The sequence below is a fragment of the Plecotus auritus genome (genome assembly GCF_963455305.1).
Source record: "Plecotus auritus genome assembly, chromosome: 3".
Classification (NCBI taxonomy): domain Eukaryota; kingdom Metazoa; phylum Chordata; class Mammalia; order Chiroptera; family Vespertilionidae; genus Plecotus; species Plecotus auritus.
This window is the reverse complement of record NC_137772.1, coordinates 180,752,569-180,767,455: the sequence shown is the minus strand read 5'-3', so window position 1 is coordinate 180,767,455 and position 14,887 is coordinate 180,752,569. Positions and strand designations below refer to the sequence as shown.

General features: G+C 37.7%; 1 protein-coding gene across 2 annotated transcripts in view; it reads right to left on the bottom strand.

Annotated features, from left to right (window-relative positions):
• Window positions 1–3,243: 3,243 nt before the first annotated feature.
• Window positions 3,244–14,887, bottom strand: part of DBX2 (developing brain homeobox 2) — a 38,486-nt gene continuing 26,842 nt past the window's right edge. The window contains exons 3-4 of one of the 2 annotated variants that reach the window (XM_080662288.1): window positions 14,505–14,692; window positions 3,244–8,461 (exon numbers count right to left, since the gene is read on the bottom strand). In XM_080662288.1, the coding sequence (XP_080518414.1) occupies window positions 8,129–8,461; window positions 14,505–14,692 (521 nt within the window). In that variant the 3' untranslated portion in view covers window positions 3,244–8,128. The remainder of the gene's footprint in view (window positions 8,462–14,504; window positions 14,693–14,887) is intronic. The other variant, XM_080662289.1, reaches the window with a different exon arrangement.

Genomic DNA, 14,887 nt, shown 5'->3' with positions numbered 1-14,887 from the left:
CACTATTATAATTAAGAATTTATTCTGAAAGCGATCTTAGGAGTAATCTAACAAAAATCATATTACATATGAGGAACCAAGTTGTTAAGAGGCTACATAAAAGGACACCAAGCACAGTTATTGTATTCTGAGGTGATATTTATAAGCCTGGGGAAAAAGAAAAAAAGAAGACAGAAGAGCTCATTTGAATCTGAGATACCTGTGAGACAGCCACATCAAAATGTCTGGTTTTTAATTTTAAAAGTAATATGATTTACAGATTATTTGGAAATTAAAGAACAAGGAAAAGTAAGCAAACATCATCTTTCACTCCAACTCAGAGACAACTATAGTTAATATAGGGGTGTATCTAAACCTGTACACACACACACACACACACACACACGTACACACACGCGAGCACACACAAATACACAATTTTAGGCTATTAACATATTGTTTTATCATCTAATTTTACCTTTAACAATGAATCATGGCCATTTTTATAGTTCACCACTTATCTACAAAGTTATTTTCAATAGCTGCATAGGACTTCCTTATATAAAATTGCTAAAAATTGACTTAACCAATCTCCTCTTGTTATCAAAAACAAGTTATGAGAGAACTTTTAGGGCAGTGAAATTACTCTGTCTGATACTATAATGGTGGATACATGTCATTATACATTTTTCAAAGTCCATAGAATGTACAACAGCGAAAGTGAACCCTAATGTAAACTATGAACTTTAGGTGACAATGATGTATCAATGTAAGTTCTTCAGTTCTAACAATCATATTACTTTGGTGCTAGATGTTGCTAGAGGGGGAGGCTGTGTGTATGTGGAACAGAGAGCATATAAATTTTGCTGAGAACCTAAAACTGCTTTAAGAAAGTAAAGCCTAATAGGTTATGACGACCATCCTATTATATAAAACTATTGGCACATTTCTATTTCCTTAAGGTAATTCCAGTAAACAGAATTGTCTGGTTAAGGAGTATGCTCATTTACCACCTTATTTGTGCTATCAATTTCCCTCCAGAAAGGTCTTTGATAACTTACACTCCAACTGATTGAGTTGATTTTTTTATCTCTGATTCAAAATTGTTCATATTGTGTTTCACTACATACCTCCATTTACCCCATCCCCAAAATAGTGCTGTAAAAGCATTATTAAATGTTTCTATCAACAACATCCCTATTTGCTTAACCACAATGTAGTACCAAGTTCATTGGGTCTTTTGATTACCAACTAACTGCATCTCTGAGAAAATGTATACCATGCTAATTTGTCTTTATTTAAAATTTCAAAGAAATTCCCACATGGATCCCAGATGTTGACCATTTGATGTAAGAAGGTGTTTCCTCATTATACAAATATGGTATGTGTCCAAAATATTGACATTGTTTAGTTTATGAATCAGTTAAAATAACTATATCACAAAAAACAATGGTTCACGTGTGAGTCATAAATTAAACAATGCCAATTTCTTGATGTGCACCACATTTGTATATTAAGGAAACACCTTCTTGGATTAAATGTTCAACATCTGGAATCCATGTGAAAGCTTTAAAAAATTAGTCCTGTATTTTCTTAAATTTTCCCAGTGTAGAAAGAAATCCTAAAAGGAGGCAGTTTTTACAAAACTTTCTCTGCTCCAAATAGTCTTGCAAGTAGTATATCGCTTGGTTATACAAAAGCTTAAGCCAAAGCAATACAAGTCAAATTCTATTACAGGGAATGCAAACAGAAGTGTTGTTTTATTCTAGATATTTCGCTATGATATTGTAGAATACAGTTATAGTGGTTTGAATAGTCGTTACCAAAAAAAGTACTGGTATGTACATATCCTAACTCCCAGAACCTCTGACTGTGACTTTGAAAAAAGGGCCTTTGCAGATGCAAGTAAGTTAAAGATTTTGAGTGTGATCATCCTGGACTTAGAGTCGGCTTTAAATCCAATGACAGGTGATCTTAGAGTAAGGCACAGGGAAAAGTGTGACAAGATACATAGGAAAGAAAACCATATAAAGTCAAAGGTAGAGATTAGAGTCACACAGCCCAAGCCAAAGAACTCGCAGAGCCCCCAAAACCTGGAAGAGACAGCTTCTTAAAGTCTGCAGATGGGCCATGGCTGGTCTAGTATTTTGACCTCCATAAATATGACAAAATACATTTCTGTAGTTTTAAGCCACACAGTTTGTGGTAATCTGTTATGTCAGCCCTAGGAAACTACAATGAAAACTCGTACTAATAGAATTAGATATATATCACGAATTAATTATATCACTATGTTTTATTAAGACTTTGACATGCTGATTTTTCTGCTTTTGATTAGAATCAAGCACTTGTTGGTTCTGCTTTGTATTTAAATAACATTAAAGGCTCCCTTTTAATGTTGGAATGTTCTGATCCCCAAAGACTCTCCCCGTAATTTCAAGAGTTCAAAGTTGTTCAAGCAACTTTGAGAGAATATCCAGAGAGATGTGACATCTGAGCGAGTCTAGACTAAAAAGGCAAAGCAGCCTTACCATCTCCGTCTTCAGATGGTGGCATGCCCATTAGTTTGCTTGACTTCTGCACGTTGTGGACAAAAATACATACTTGGAAAAGCTAAATCAAGGGGGCAGGCAAAGAATAATCAAAGAACTTACATACATATATGCATCATCCATGAACACAGACTAAAGTGCAGTGAAGGCATGGGGGTGGGAGAGTGGGAGCCTGGTGAATGGGGTCAATGGGGGCGGGGAGGAAAGGGGACACCTGTAATACTCTCAACAATGAAGATAAATTTTAAAAATATGACTGAAAGCACAATTAAAGAGAGGTAGAATATTACCCTACATTAGTATGTTTGCTGCTGGCTATGTACTGAAATCCAAGTGTGTCAGCTCCCTTGGATTTTGAATTAATGGGCTGTTTTGACCAACTTTACAGTGGCTTTTTGGAAGAGGCTCTCCATTTGGTATGTTAGGTACTCCTTGATATTCAACGCCACTGAAAGCAGGTATAAGCCCAAGTTCCCTCAATTTTCATTGTTTTATGTTTGCTGAGATTTTATTGAAGTTAAAAGAAATAATAAGCATTGGATTGTTATTCTTCAGTACATTTTATGGCATTGGATTGTTATTCTTCAGTACATTTAAGAAAGATCCCATGATCATTCTTTCCATGACCTACTACCTCCTGGCCCTGTCCCCTGGTCCACCTCAAGAAGTGAAGGAGTTAACAATGAAATATTACGCAACCATCATAAACAGTTTCAAAGAATTTTTAATGGCATGGGAAAATGTTCTCTGTATAAAGTTAAGTTTAAAAAAGCAGGATAATTTGTTTAGACACACATATTTACATATACATACATTCAAGAGTGAAAAATTTTCACAATAGAGCTAAATTGGTTATCTCCAAATGGCAGAATTACACATACATTTTTCTTTGTTAGCTATATTCAGGTGTGTTTCTTTATAATGGGCATGTATAATTTTTATAACCAAAATAATTATGTAATGGAACCCAACTAACAGCTGGAAGCTAACAACCATCTTTGTGGGGCTAGTGCTATGTCCTTAAGGTAGTTAGTTATTAAACAAGGTTGTTTATTTCTGAAATGGTTTATAAAATATATAAATTAATTCTGCAAAAATGTCCCTGTGTATTAAAGAATACTCATCATCCTTATATCCCCCTACTTGTGTTATTTACCTTTACTTTACTCTTCCCACCCACCATGAGTACAGGTTGATCTGAGGCTGAGAAGAGAGAAGGAAGAAAGTAGACAGTAGAGTGCACTATGAACAAAAGAAAGTTACTGAATTCTTCCCTTGGACTCTTTCTGACTCCTCTTTTGACCAATGTAAGCTGAATGGAGGAGGGGTAGCATAGAACTCCAGCAATGCAAAGTAGCTTGTATTTTTCTGAATAGTGGATTACTTAACCCAATCACGACCACCACCACCACTGCAAATGAAGAAATGGGTGTTTTGGAGGATGTTAGATTATTTTTTGCCTCAAATTTACTGGTTCCAGTCACCTGTGGCATGGAACATTTCAAATGTTGTTTGACAAGAAGACTAGATTATAAGTTCCTCTAGGGCAAGAACCATGCTCTCCCTCGTTTGTTTACAGAGAGCCTAGGACAATGCCCAATAAGTGTTGAAGTCCAGAAAGAAAAAATATATTTGTGGATTTCAGATGACTGCAGAGGCAATATCTCACACAAGGCTTATGAACAAAATGTAATGAGCATTAAAAGGCCAGCAGACACAGATGATGTATTATAGAATTGTGTACCCAAAACCTATATAATGTTATTAAGCAATGTCATTCCAATAAATTCAATAAAAAAGAAAAAAAAAGGCTAGCAGACCTTGATGATATCATTGCTCATCAAGGGAAGAGTGGTGGAGCATGTTGAGAAGTATATACATTTTAAAAGTATGCATCAACATACAGATGATGTATTACAGAATTGTATACCTAAAACTTAGTGTTATTAACCAATGTTATCCACAATAAATGTAATTTAAAAAAATAAATAAAAGGATGCATCAGAATGGGGAAATGAAGGGAGCCAGAAGAAACATGTGTGGTTTGGACAAGCATGTTTAATTGTGATTTTATACTTTAAAAGTGAAAAAAAATTATATGCATAATGATCCTCAGGAGTAGAGAGGAAGGTGTGGATGTTGAAGAGTATGTATGAAATATATGTCCAAATCTGAGCACATACCCAAAATTGATTGGAAGGTAAGGCCTGTTCATGCGTGTGGATTTTTAAAGCTTAAGAATCATTGGCCTAAATAACTAGGTTCCCCACTCAAACCACCTCATTACTGAGAAAAGAGTTGCCCTTTAAACATCAGTAATTGTGGTGTTCTCTGTCTTCACAGCCAGTGATCCTTCCTTACCTGCTTACAGACTTCCAGCCCTTGATATTTAGCTTTATAAAGTAATCATCTTGATAGATGCTAGGAGGATGGTGCTCACCATTTTGTCCTTCTCATCCGCTTAAGATCCATTTGACATTTCCTTAAAAATTTGTAAAATACTTTTGCCTCCAGACTTCTATGGTCCTGGTGCTCACTAGAGCAGTATTTGTCTGGGAAACAACAAATACACTAATGTGTGATCACATGGAGAAAAGGAGAGAGCATGTAGATAACAGAGGAAAATACACCTGTAATACACGGTAGGTGAATGGAGGGCGAGCAGAGCACAAGGTAAGAGAGAAGGGAGACCCTTGTCAATTAGAATATCAAGCTCTGCAGTTCTCTCCCACAACTCAGGTAAGTGAAGGCCAAGTTAAAGGTGTAGCAGGCATATGTATGTGTACTGTGTGTATGTGCTGGTGTTTCCTAGGTACTCCTAATATAGTCATCCAAAGAGTGCTTTTCCTAAGCCTACCACATTCCAAAGTGGAAACCAATTAGAAGATTGATTTGTATATCCAAATATCAAGCCAATCTTACAAAGAGAAACCTCTGCTGAGTCTGAGCATGGGGTAAAACCCTGGGGGAAGATCACTTAAGTACCATTAGCCCCTTTCTAATACCTGGGTAATCAATGGCCATGACAGTTTCTCTCACTTGATTTTCCAGGTATTCTCAATAGAAATGGACTGTAGATAAGTACTTATTAGCAATGAGTGATAAAAAAAAAATCCATTTTACGCTCCTGTGGAATTAATCTCTATAGAGGCTTCACAGTTAAAGGCTTTTGCAATTCTTTTTTTGTTTTGTTTTGTTAATCCTCACCTGAGGATATTTTTCCATTGATTTTTAGAGAGAATGGAAGGGAGAGGGAGAGGCAGAGAGAAACATCTATGTGAGAGAGACACATCGATTGGTTGCATCCAGTGCATGCACCCCGACCAGGGCCAGGGAACCTGCAACCAAGATATGTGCCCCAGATCTGAATCAAACCCAGGACACTTCAGTCCTCAGGCCGATGCTCTATCCACTGAGCAAAACTGGCTAGGGCTTTTGCAATTCTTTACTTTCCCTAAACTTTAAAATGAACAGAGAAGAGAATACTGAAGGAAAACCATTCCCCAAATAAGAGCTTGTAAAGTATAATATGGTTCTGAATTTTTAAAATAAATTTCACTGCAATCCTCAGTGTTATGTCTTACAGTGCATCCCATAGTGGTATGCACCCCCACATAATTGGTAAGATTTCAAGATTTGAAACTTGACTGCCAGGGTCCAAATTTCATTTATTCACAGGCAATCACCCTAACCACATTGCCTCAGGCCCCCTGTCTGGGTAACAGGAATCCTGATAGCAATAGTGCCTATTCATAAGGTTATTGTCCTGAGTTAACCCACCCTAAAGGCATAGCACATAGAAAGGACCCATTAAATGTAAACAAGGTTAACATCATATAAAGAAAAGAAACCACACTATAAATCATTTTTCAGGGTGATTGCTTCATAAGTTATATAACTGTCTGATCACTATGTTGTACACCTGAAACTAATAACTTAAAAATAAAGAACATTTTAATCTAAAAATTTACTTTGTTGTCAGAAGATTGCTGCTTCTACTTCCCACAAGAAAGCACTGAGAAGCTTCTGCTGAGATGTCTTTTAAATAAAAGATCTTGTGATAAAGACACAAGCTAGCATACACCAATTCAAATTCCATTCATAGAAAATAATTTCCTGGTGCTGACTAAAACTATTATCTTCTGAAATATTACCTTTTCTTTTCTTATACTGTCTTATTTTTCAATTACAGCTGCATTCAACATTATATTAGTTTCAGGTGTCCAGCATAGTGGTGAAATATTCTTTTCTAAACCTTCCAAGTCTATAGTTAAGAACATAAGCAAATTGGAAGCCACTCTCTTTATGTAGTTTTCCTGCTAACAAGATGCCATATCACGAACTTCTAACTGTTTCTTGTCTGCAGATTAATAATAACCTAGTTCAAATCATATCATTTCCTTTTCTCTGCCTCATTTCCTTCAAAGTAAAACATAATTTTTTCTTGGACCTGGAATAAAAATTCTAGATTAACTAAGCAAATCGTTACCAGAAAGGCAATTTTATAATAATACTATTTCAGGGTACTCAAAAACATAAAACATCTGTATGGTGTTTGTTAATATAGTGTATACCACCTAAGTGGTCAAGTCTATACCTAGACGTGCAAAGAGAAATCACTATAGATTCCTTCGGTATTGTGTTCTGAGGTCCAATTGGAACATTTAAAAAACTGTGACACTTCTTGAAGTCTTGGCTGGAGGTCACAAATAGCATGGCACAGATGTTTTGTTTGGCCAACACACTATTTTAAAAAACTCAAATATCTTTAGGTGAGTCATGCCCTTTTTTTTTTTTTTTATCTGACAGGCCCTTAGAGGCATTTTACTTTGCAAACCCTGATTAAGTCCCATCCTTACAGAAAAGAGCTCAAAAGATAATCATTGGTTAAATGGGTACCTCCTTCACCGATGGCCTGATAAAATCTAGAGACTTGGAAATTAAGAATACTAATAGTTACATCCAGAAATTCTTCTAGTTTGCTTGTTGGATTAATTTTAAACATATACTTTCAATGTATGTATCTAACACTGGCTCATTTGATTGGAATTGCTGAGTTGTTAAAACTCATTTACAGCTGGTTCCTGAATGAAACCAGAAAATAGAAAAATTTTAAAAACATGTTCTGATGATATACAAATTTGGACTAAAATCCAACTTTTATAGCAGTTTTTAAAAATTAATAACACTTAGCCAATGGTTGGTTTTTCTTCATGTAAAAGGAGATGAATTTGCTCAATGCAGTATTTAAAGAGAAACTGGTGTTTCTACTAATGTATTTTAATGAATATTTATATACATATACACATAGAGACACATCATATATATACACATATTTAGACTGAGCCAACTACCACTCTCATTTTTTTTTTTACTTCCATCATACTTTCTGGGAGATTCTATTCCACTTACAAATTAAGTCTGAATCTAAGACCCAAATTACAGAACACTGGAAAAAGTTTCCTAAAGCATTAGTTCCTGCATCACTCCAACGTTGTTAGGTTTTAGGCACTGATGAGGCACAAGCTAGTTGGCTTTAGAGTCCAAACATTATGAGTTAAGTGTTCTTTTAAATTAACATGGAGGAACGCTTCCATTCAGACGGCCCCGGTAAGCACGCCCTTGTCTCCAGATTCTTCTTCAGAACACAAATATAAGGCACCTCGCATTGAATTGGCTTCTGGGGGCTGTGCCCCCGAACTCTCCTGGATTAGTCTTTCTGGAGGTTCTGGCAAATTCTCCCTCCACCTGGGACTCGAGTGCTGTTGGGAGCCGTCCCAGAGGGAAGGACACGGAGAAGGGAAGCCCAGAGCGGAGTGCGAGAGGGGGTCCTCTGGAAGGCCTACTTCTTGGACACACCTGTTGGAAAGCACTTCCTTTTCTTTGGAATTCCGCCACTTCATCCTTCTGTTCTGAAACCAAATTTTCACCTATTGATAAGATAATTGGATAAAATGTTTACTTATTCGACACTCATTCACTTCAGCATTTGACACTATTCATTTCTCCTATTGGGCCTTCTACAGACAACCTTATCATGACAGCCAGTCTAGCAAAGTCCTTGTGGCTTTTCACTTGGGCTCCTTTAAAAATAACTGAGAAAGTACTTTAGTACAATATCCCCACATATACTTAAGAAGCAAGACAACTGTGGTAAATCGGTTACATCCCATGAGTCCGACATCTTTCAAGACTGATTTAACTCTCTTCAATATTTTAAATCATTTAGTTTGTGCTAAATTATTTATTCAAAGGAAATGTTATCTACTGGTAATAGCATCTGAGTGTTTATTTTGTACTGGGGTCAGGCTATGCACTCTACATGGGTTATAGAATTTGACCCTCAGAATGTATTCAAGAAGTCCTCATTAGCATGCAAGAACACTGAGGCTCAGAGCGAGAAATAGTACCAGGTCACACGGTGCTTAGACTAGAACACACGACTGTCCTGTTCTAGTGTCCAGATTCATAAGCATTTGGATCTCATCAGGAACTTTTGGAGACTAAATTAAGAATATATTTTACAATGTTTTGATAAATTTCGGGCTTTATACAGTTTCCAAGTTTGATTACTCCCAGAATTTATCCAACTGGAGTAATTAGGCTCAATAGATAATTGATTGTAATGAACCCACAAGTACTTATGATTGTGGTTTCTAATTTGCGCCATACCTTCCCACCACCCTACAGGAGTGTCCTTTTTCTATTAACCTCCCTCTTTACCTATAGGGTAGTCAACTGTGCCTGAGCAAAAAAATCACAACTGGGGAGTAGGGGAAGATGGTGGAGGGGAATAAGAGGTATAAACTTCCAGCTATAAAGTAAACAAGCCATTTGAGTGTACAGCACAGGGAATATAACCAATAATATTGTAATAACTTTGCATGGTAACAACTGGTTACTAGACTTATTGTGGGGATCACATAGTAAAATATATGTGTCAAATCACTATGTTGTACACCTGAAACTAATACTGTATGCCACCTATAATTAAAAACAAACATGGACTCAGAGAGATTTTTGTATACCTATGTTCTTAGCAGCATTATTCGCAAAAGCAAAAATATGGAAGAAATCCAGGTATCCATTGATGAATGGATTAATAAAATGTAGTATATACATACAATAAAATATTACTGTATGTACAAAAAATAAGAAAATTCTGTTATGTATTACAATATGAATGAACCTTGAAGACATTATGCTACATGAGATAAGCCAGTCACAAAAGGACAAATATAGTATGATACCACTCATATAACTTACCTAAAGTAGTCAAATTCATAGAGACAGCAAGTAAAATGGTTGTTGTCAGGGGCTTGGGGGAGGGAGGAATGGGGAAACATTGTTTAATGGGTACAGAGTTTCAGTTTTGCAAGATGAAAAAAGTTCTAGAGGTGAATGTAGGTGATGGTTGCACAACAGTGTGAATGTTCTTAATGCCACTGAATTGTACATTTAAAAAAGTTTAAGTGGTAAACTTTATGTTATGTATTCTTTAACCACAGAAAACAACAATACAAAGTTGGAGGGATATTTGCAACAGCTATAACAGAAAAATGTTACTAACCATAATACTCCAAAATTTTGATTAACACCCAGAATAATTGCTGCATATTAACAAAAAGAAAATATGATAGGAAAAATGGTTTGGCCATGAAAAGGCCAATTCAAAGATTTAAGATAGCCAGTAAAATGATTAAAAGACCCTCAAGTTCTGGTAATTAGGAAAATTTTTTTAAAAAGTCATTGCCAATGACTTTGCAATGTTTTAAAAATTATAAATAGTGGAAGGTTTGCAAAAAGAAACTTACTAAGAGTGCAACTATGATATAATTTAGTATTTTGATACAATAATATATTTGGAAAGGAATATTTTCATCTATCACAATTTAAAATGTACATACACTTTAACATACAAATCTAATCTTAGTTCCTTATCTTACAGAAATATTTTAAAAGTGCATGAAGATATGCAATAGTGAAACTTGGAAGTAGCTTAAAGTTGAGAATGGCTAATGGGGAGGAGGGGAACATCTGTAGTACTTCCAACAATAAAGATAAATAAAATAAAACAAAAGTTGAGAATGACTAAATGAATTATGGTATATCTATGCAAATGTTTGTATGAGATACTAAAAAATAATGAAGTAAATCTGTACGTATGACATTGGAAGGATACACCCCATGATATTGAATGGGGAGAAAAAGCAAAGTGCAAAACAACAGGCATTGTCAGCAGCACTTTTTATAATAGCCAGAAACGGGGAACAATCCAAGTGTCCACCATTAGAATGAATGAACTGGTATGTCATGTGATGATGCACAGCAAGGAAAACTAATGAGCTACTACTACACACCACAACACGAATCTCACAAACATAATGTTACATAAAAGCAGCCATGTACCAAAGAATATGTGCTGAATGGTTCCATTTACAGGCAAATTTGATCTGTGCAGTTAGATGTTAGGCTGGTGGAAGGAACAGATAGTGACTGGGAGTGGATAGGCCAGAGGCTACGGGCCCAGGTAATGTTCTACTGTGAGATTTGTGTGCTGGTTATACAGGTGGCTTGTATTGTCCTTCAGAAAAAGTCAAATTATATGCATAGTATCATTCCATTTTTATTTAAAAATATGCATACACCATTCTAGGTGTCAGCTTCTTCCTTTGTAAAATAGCAATAATAAAAGCAGCTATCTCATAGAGTCATTGGCAGGATAACAACATCGAATGTAAGGAGGGCACATGGTAATCATTATGCAATGTTCGTGCATATACAACACACATACAAACTAATTTTTTAAAAAACACATGAAATGTCATGCCCTAGCCAGTTTGGCTCAGTGGATAGAACGTTGGCCTGCAGACTGAAGGGTCCCAGGTTCGATTCCAGTCAAGGGCACATGCCGGGGTTGTGGGCTCAATCCCCAGTGGGGGCGTGCAGGAGGCAGCCGATCAATGATTCTCTCTCATCATTGATGTTTCTCTCTCCCTCTTCCTTCCACTCTGAAATCAATAAAAATATATTTAACAAAAAAACACATGACATGTCAATAAACTCAAACAAGAGCCATTTAGAAATGACAGTAGTAACCAAGGAGTTTGATTGTTAGGGGAGTAGATGAGTTTTCATTTCTAACTTTTCCAATTTCTCTTTTGTTTGAATTTACCATAAGAAATGCCATGTAGCTCTGACTGGTTTGGCTCAGTGGATAGAGCGTCGGCCTGTGAACTGAGAGGTCCCAGGTTCGATTCCGGTCAAGGGCATGTACCTTGGTTGCGGGCATATCCCCAGTAGGGGGTGTGCAGGGAGCAGCTGGTCAATGTTTCTCTCTCACTGATGTTTCTAACTCTCTATCCCTCTCCCTTCCTCTCTGTAAAAAATCAATAAAATATATTTTTAAAAAAGAAATGCCATTTATTAAATGTGTAATTAGATGTATATGCAAATAACAAAATGTTAAATTACTTCTGAGATGTTCACCAAATTCAGTAAAATAAAAAGCATTCATCCCTGAGGTACTTGAATTTTAAAAACAGTGTAATCAATTGTGTAAAACTACGGGCTTATAGATGGGAACTGGAAGATAACAGTTTGTCTTCTTGAATGGAGAGACCATGCTCATCCCTCATAAATATTCTTTGCTATACTTGCTGCATTCTTTTTTTTTTTTTTAATATATTTTATTGATATTTTACAGAGAGGAAGGGAGAGGGATAGAGAGCTAGAAACATCGATGAGAGAGAAACATCGATCAGCTGCCTCCTGCACACTCCCCACTGGGGATATGCCCGCAACCAAGGTACATGCCCTTGACCGGAATCGAACCCGGGACCCTTCAGTCCGCAGGCCGATGCTCTATCCACTGAGCCAAACCGTTTTCGGCCTTGCTGCATTCTTTTTTCTGAGTCAATTTTTAAAAGACCATATGTATTGTCAGAGATTTTCACCCCTTCTCAGAGCACCATCAGATCAAACCTCGCTACTTTTTAAAAAAATATATCTTTATTGATTTCAAGAGGAAGGGAGAGAGAGATAGAAACATCAATGATGAGAATCATTGACTGACTGCCTCAGGCACACCCCCTACTGGGGATAGAGTCCACAACCCTGGCATGTGCCCTTGACTGGAATCAAACCTGGGACCCTTCAGTCTGCAGGCTGACACTCTATCCACTGAGCCAAACTAGGGCAAACCTAGCTACTTTTAATACCTACTTCAAGTTTCTATTTAACCAGAGGTCCCTGACCTCCCAAACCTGCACATTTTCTCCCCTCTGATTCTGGAGCTCCTAATCTATACGAATGGGATGCAAGCCAGGCCTACTCAGCCTTCTGTGTTCCTCAACTCAGACCCCACAATTCCTCTGAGGATCAGACAGTTCCATCACTAACTCCCCACGTGTATGCAGACCAGCCATACGGCTGTCTTTTCCAGAGATGGGAATTACTGTGAGGATCTAGAGATACAACCTGGAGGACCACTGATCGGAGTACCACTGATCGCACTCCTTTATTTGGCAGTATATCTAACCTACCAGATGATGTCTCCCACCCTATGGTCTTACACTGTTAACAAGCTTCTGCTTTGTTTTCCCAGTTGGTTGTATGAATTCCTGGATGCGGGTGAGAGGGTGGGAGTGGTGTATCTAAATCAGTACTTACAGATATTCCCTCTTACTGCTTACCTAGCACCGTGTCTTGCACACAGTAGACCATCAAGACATAGCTACTGATTTATCTGTTATGTACCCAAAATTCCTGTGACATAGAAAGAATTTCTACATTGCCCCCTGTTTTTTATGTTAGAGCCTGAGGTACAGAGCAGTTAGTTAAGGTTAATGACCTCATCAGTACCACACAATGAGCAAAACAGACTGGCTGATGTAGGCCAATGACCCTCTACCACACTGCATACTGCTTCCTAGGACTGGAAAGAGTTGGGGTGGGGAGGGGGAAACAAACAGATGGCTTCCCTAAGGAAAGCAAGCGATTAAGGAGAGTTTCATCCAAAGATAACTGGCTGAAGTAAAAGCCAAAGTTAGCAACCGGGTCATTTGTATCAAAGGAAGAACAGAGCAGAGCCTCTGCTAGCTCTTCAATGCCTTTATGCTGATTTTAAAAATTCAGGTGGATATAGCCCTGCACCAGGAAAGCCAGCTTGGAAAGCAGAGTACCAGTCGCTGCCATCCCCCTTAGCCAAGTGCCCTGTGCAGTGAATATCCTTCACAGCTGCACACGGTGACTCTAGGTTAAGGAGAATGCAAACTCCAGAGTCAGGTTGCCTGAGGTGGGGCATTGGCTCTCTGTTTATTTCTCCACATTTCCTCACCTATCAAATGTGGATAATTATAGTGCTTAATTCCATATGGTGATAAGGACGAAATGGTAAATGCTAGTGTCTTATTCATAATTAGCAGGCCAATCTTTAAATGGAGTATTCTGTGCCACCCAAAAGGCCACAAACTCTTATCCAAAATTATATGAAACATCGATGTACAAGAACCGTTTGCAAGTGTTGCAAATTTGAAATTGCTTAACTATACTTGACATAAACCCAAAGTACAAAATAATGAAATCTATTAAGAGTTATTTATGAGTCATCCATACCTTGGTTTTGGATTAAAAATTAAGAAAAAGACAGGAAACTTGGTTCCTGTTTTTGTAGGGAATTAAGCAGCCAGCTTTTCTAAAAGCAGAGCAAACAGTTTAATGATGTCAATGCCACATCCATAGCATTTACATTTATTTGGGAAGAATTAACAAGGCAAAAACCTAGACCTCTCGGCAAATGGACCCATTTCCAAATAGGAATTGTGACCTACATTTCCACCCACTAAAAAACTTACGAAAATCATTTCAATAATGCTCAGGGTCCAGCCTGGTACAAGTATTTGCCAAATGGATGGCTCCCATCGTATTCATTCAGAAATCAGGAGCAGTGGCCATCTTCCTGCTCCTCAGTACCTGTGATTCCTTTAGTCCCAGGTTGATGGCAAGTTTCTTCCGGTCTATTTTGCTGATATATTTCTGCTTCTGAAACATTTTCTCCAGAGCCTTTCTCTGGTCCTCAGAAAAGACGGCTCTTCTTAAAATGCCCCTCCGAGCTTTGGAGTTAGAGTCCTGTGCCAGGAGAGGCAGCACACTCTCCTCATCTAGAGATGGGAAAAAGATACAAAGTCCAGTTAGCGCTAGTGGAGAAGCCTGCGTCTTGCCCAGCGTCCTCCTGGTCTGTACGGTGGCCAGGTTCCCTCGTCTCTGCGCGCCGCACACTTAGAGCAGGGCTTCTTTCCCAAGTTTTGGTCGCGGACTCTGTTGGGAATCTGACCAGAGCTCTTTGCCCCGCTCTG